General features: G+C 34.7%; 2 protein-coding genes across 2 annotated transcripts in view; both read left to right on the top strand.

Annotated features, from left to right (window-relative positions):
* Positions 1–3,773, top strand: part of LOC110265274 — a 16,304-nt gene extending 12,531 nt beyond the window's left edge. Inside the window, exon 5 of the mRNA XM_021108192.1 lies at positions 3,721–3,773. Coding sequence (XP_020963851.1) covers positions 3,721–3,769 — 49 coding nt within the window. The 3' untranslated portion in view covers positions 3,770–3,773. The remainder of the gene's footprint in view (positions 1–3,720) is intronic.
* LOC107610798 overlaps positions 3,818–4,703 on the top strand; it is a 14,194-nt gene continuing 13,308 nt past the window's right edge. Inside the window, exon 1 of the mRNA XM_021109180.1 lies at positions 3,818–3,920. The gene's annotated coding sequence lies outside the window, so the exon portion shown is untranslated. The remainder of the gene's footprint in view (positions 3,921–4,703) is intronic.

The raw sequence follows: 4,703 nt of genomic DNA, 5'->3' as shown, positions 1-4,703 counted from the left end.
TTACTCCTTTTTTTTTTTTTGAAAAATTGACTAATTAGATTTTGACCCCTTTAACTTTTATTATTTACAATTTTTCTCTTTTTCTTTTAGTTTCAGATTCAAAAGAGAAGAGAGGTCTGCTAAGGTTTATAGATTGGAAAACCTAACTCTGCCCTCCCCTTTCTCACCAAACCCTATCGCTATGCCCTCCAATCTCAGTTCGCTGCAATAGCCCGGACACAAAATTCTCTTGCCGCATCACTCAGTGAGCTCTCACATTCACCGTACTATTCTCAATTTCACTGTATCCTTTTTGTTTTCGCGTGTTTGATGTTGCTTCCTGTTCGTTTAGGTTTCATCCCTGCGTCCGCCGCCGCTCCCTGCTTCCGCCGCCGCCGCGCAGGACTCTGCCTAAACGCTTGGAGGTTAGTAATCATTATGCCTTTTCAATTCACAGTTGACCAGTATATTTATTTTTATGTTGATATGTGATTTTACTCTATGGTATTCCTATTGATATGTGAAATTTTTTGATGAATTTTCAAGTGGGTTACCACCTTCTTATGTTTCAAGTGAGTTACTCTATGGTATTGCTATTAGAGGCTGCTGTTTCTTTCTTTTTTGTGTCACGAATTTCAGCGGCTAGATGCGAATCAGAGAAACTATACGGAAATAAAGTTGCACCTTGGTAACAGTTATAACTTTAGAACTAGTGGTAATAACTCATTCCAAAGTGCTTGTTCCAAGTTGCACCCTTACTAACCACTATTGCTTTCTATTGGCATCAGAGTGCTCTTAAACTTGCAGTCTTCTATCATAGTTAATCGGCAATTGGAATAAGGCATTGCAACTTAAAGTTTATATATATCCAAACACACCAAGGCATTCTGAAAAGAAAGGTACACAAAAGTGTGTGCATATAAACATTCTTCCTTTCAATTTGTTACCACAATGCTAAGAGTGAAGTGGAAGTGGAAGTGGAAGTGGAAGTAGGGTCATTTCTTTTTTTTTTTTTTTTTTCAGTTATTCTAATATTCTATATTAATTTTTAATAGTTTATTCATTGATGTTATTTTTTTATAGTTGTTTGATTTATGAATCTGATTAGAATATGGCAGAGTTTCAACTTGAAATGTTGAAATGGTTGAAATGTTATTGTTGTTAATTTTATTGTTGAATTGATTTATGATTTGGGTTTGCTGACTATGAATTCGCAGTGATTTTGTTGAATGTTGAATTGGTTTATGAATTATTTTGCTGATGATGAATGATTTTGTTGATTGTTAAATTGGTTTATGAATTGGTTTTGTTGATTTTGTTGCTGCTGTAATGATGTTGAATTTTTTTAGATGCTCAGACTTTGAAATTACTCATTGGATATAATTTATGGATTGTTATTTATGTTCTATCAAATTAAGATACTATTTTAGTAGTAAGGACTAATTTTATGTCTATTTTCGTATTAGTTATTTTTAACATTTGAGACTTGATTGTTGTTAAAATCTTTGTGAAGACATGTATTTTCAATTTTAAATTTTGACTATTTTGTATTTTTATTTAAATAAGACCGAGTCAATCGGTTTAACCAGTTACTCACCAGTTGAATTAGAAACCGAATGATCCTGTAGTTTGACTGGTTCGATCATCGGATCGGTTCCGACAACTAGTCAAACACCTGAACGGCAACCACTTCTTTCTCCAGCATCATCACTGCGGATGCTGCTATGTGTTCTCACTCCACCGTCACCGTAGCTATGTAATGTCTCTCCAGCGAGGCTGCAACCTGTGACCTCGTCGTCCATCTGCTCACTTCTGGTGTTATGTGCCTCTCTCTGCCGCTGTTGTGCTTTCTGCTCATCTAGTCTCGGTCTCTTCCTCTGTACTCTCTCTGGCCACTGGTCAGATTTCTTCACTGTTCTCCTCTCTTCTAGCTTTGTGTTCCTCTATCGATATCTTGGATTTCTGATTAATGGATTATTGAATATGTGACTTGATCTGTCAAGAATACGATTAGTTCAATTTTCAAGTTTCTATTTTATTAGTTTAGTTATGGCTTTGCCACTTTATGAGGTGAAAATACAGTGATTAAGATTGATTAAATTCAGTGGGAGCTCTTTAATATTTGTGATATGTTATGCCCAAATAGGGCCTTGATTTGCTTGTGTATGATTAAACCTTGTTACTTTATGAAAGAATGAACTAATTAACATTCTGGAGCCCTAATTTGCTTGTTCTGCTTGTTATTTGAATTTAATTAAGGACAAATGGAAAGAGATGTCCCTTAGTTTGCTTCTGTTTTGCTTGCCATTTAGGTTCACCAATACATCTTCTAAGTGCCTTGCATGTAATTGTTTGAAGTGCTTGATTTATCTTGTTACTTTTTGGATTTTGGACATACAATATTTCAAATGCCTGACAACTCGTAGTCATAATATGTGCACTGTGTTAAAGGATTTGCTGCATCTCTACAGGTTATTCACCTTGAATTTGCTTGCTTTCTTTTGATCAGCTGTTGTACTAAATTTGGACCTTAATTAGAATTTAGAATTGTCGATATTTGAAGAAAATTGTCAAGTCTTATAACATCTTTCTCCTGTCTGGACAATACAATTGACATACATAATACAAAAGAGGAATATGGATGGATCAGTTTGACCCTTGACTTGCTATTGTTATGTGATCTAGTGTTTTCATGAATTCAACTATAGATCTGTCATTTTTGCTTCTGAACCTTGATTTGCAATTTTGCATTTGATTCAATACCAAATTCTCGCTTGATTTTCTAGCAATGATACAAAGAAAAACTATTTGAATTTCTCAGATACTCTTCCAACAAAGATCACACCATTTGCATTATTTTGTTAAAAAAAAGTTTCTTCTTTTTCAGCTTGAAGGACTCTCCTTTTATGGGAAAATTTTGCATGCTTGAAAAAATGTTATATCCTTGTTATTGGTAATGTTAGTGACCAAGTAGAAAGTTATACATTTTTTTGCACCCTTCTTCCCTTCAAGTGGAAACATGTAATGAAAGAATTTCAGATAACTGGTATATTGAGAAGAAAGAGAGAATTATGGGAGTTGCTGAACTTTACATCCTTTATATAGGCACACTACCGATCCTTGGTTTTCTATTGTTATGTGATCTGATGTTGCTGATTGTTATTGCATCTGAATGTAATGGCATTCTTCCCCACTATATTCACTGCATCACATCCTTTATTTTGACTATCAGCCGCATTCTTCAACTTTAATGCATCAAAATATAACTCATTTAGTCATTTTATAGTCAAATACAATTCACTTACAACTGCTTGTTTGTGATTCAATTCATTAACTCTCAAAGGACTTGTTCAAAGATAAATTGCAATGACTAAGACTACCTACTGCTACTACGAATCCAAACCAAAACTTGAACTAGAGTAATTAAGGGCACATGAAAGCATGGATTAGGGAACATGGAATTAATGTGAGTTGAATTTTCTGACAAAAAATAACGTGAGAGTTGAAATTGTTCACAGCAGCCGTTGTAGATTAATTACAGGCACATGAAAGCATGGATTAGGGAACATGGCGGAATTCAATGTTTTAGATTAATTCAAACCATAGAATCTGGAATTTTTATTTTATAAACCTTGACTTCCTATGGATGAGCTTGAGGTTTTCATGCCTTTTTCATTATTGACATAAACGTTGGAGTTTATATCTTGATGAACCTGATGAGTTAACATCTGGTTTTGTGCAGAAAAAAAAAATAAAGATTGATAATTGCAGAGAAAAGACAGCCAAATGAAATAGTAAGGCATATTCAAAGTTGATTCTGCAGACAGATTGTTAGTTAAATTATATAATTTCTAATAATGTGTGTGCGTGCACTGAATTTGCTGTAGTTGAAACTGTAATAATTGGTTCATATGGAGCTCCCTTCTCTGTCATAGACACATGTTAGTTCCTTAAGCTAATCCTTAGCATTTCTTTAAGCCTTTAGCTAGTAATGTTGTCGGCTCTGGATATTATTACATTTTTTCTGAGTTATCCTTGTTAAAGTTTCTAACATGATCTTTGAAGTTAGGTTTGCCATTCATGGTTACTGAAAAATAAACAAATAGATAAAGGGAAAAAAGGCAACTTTGCATTGTTGTTTTGGACTATTGCGGTGGGCTTGTTCTATTTTATTTTTGCTTGCCCAAACCAGGTAATATACATATATATATATATAATATATATCAAAGGGCATGTGTGCTCTGTTTTTAGTTAAGTTACACATACATCACTAATAACTTGGGGGTAGAGAATTTGATAATGAGAATGAATGAGGTCTTCCGACACAGAGGGAGGAGAGGGAGATGGGAGAGAGGAATGATGGCTCCATGAAGACTTGCCACCACCATGGTTCGTTCACGTTGATCTTTCAGTACACACCAACGACGAAAGACAGCAATCTCATGTCCAGTTGTGGCTCAGATGAAATAGACAAATCCATAGATGTTGGCGGCGATGGTAGCCATTGGTGAAGTTGTGCTCCCGTTTCCTCCCTTCTCTTTGCTCATATTCTCTTCTTCCTTTTATCAAAACCAATCTCACTTTCTACATAAAAGACAATAACTTTTTTTGGGGGGATTAAAATGGTATTCCTATAAATTTCATTGCTATTTACTCAACATTACTATTTACCCTACAACCTGACCTTAATCCTTGCCAGTTGTTCATAGCTTCAACTGAACCGT

The sequence above is a fragment of the Arachis ipaensis genome, chromosome B08 (assembly GCF_000816755.2).
Source record: "Arachis ipaensis cultivar K30076 chromosome B08, Araip1.1, whole genome shotgun sequence".
Taxonomy (NCBI): domain Eukaryota; kingdom Viridiplantae; phylum Streptophyta; class Magnoliopsida; order Fabales; family Fabaceae; genus Arachis; species Arachis ipaensis.
This window is presented reverse-complemented; position numbering and strand designations above follow the sequence as displayed.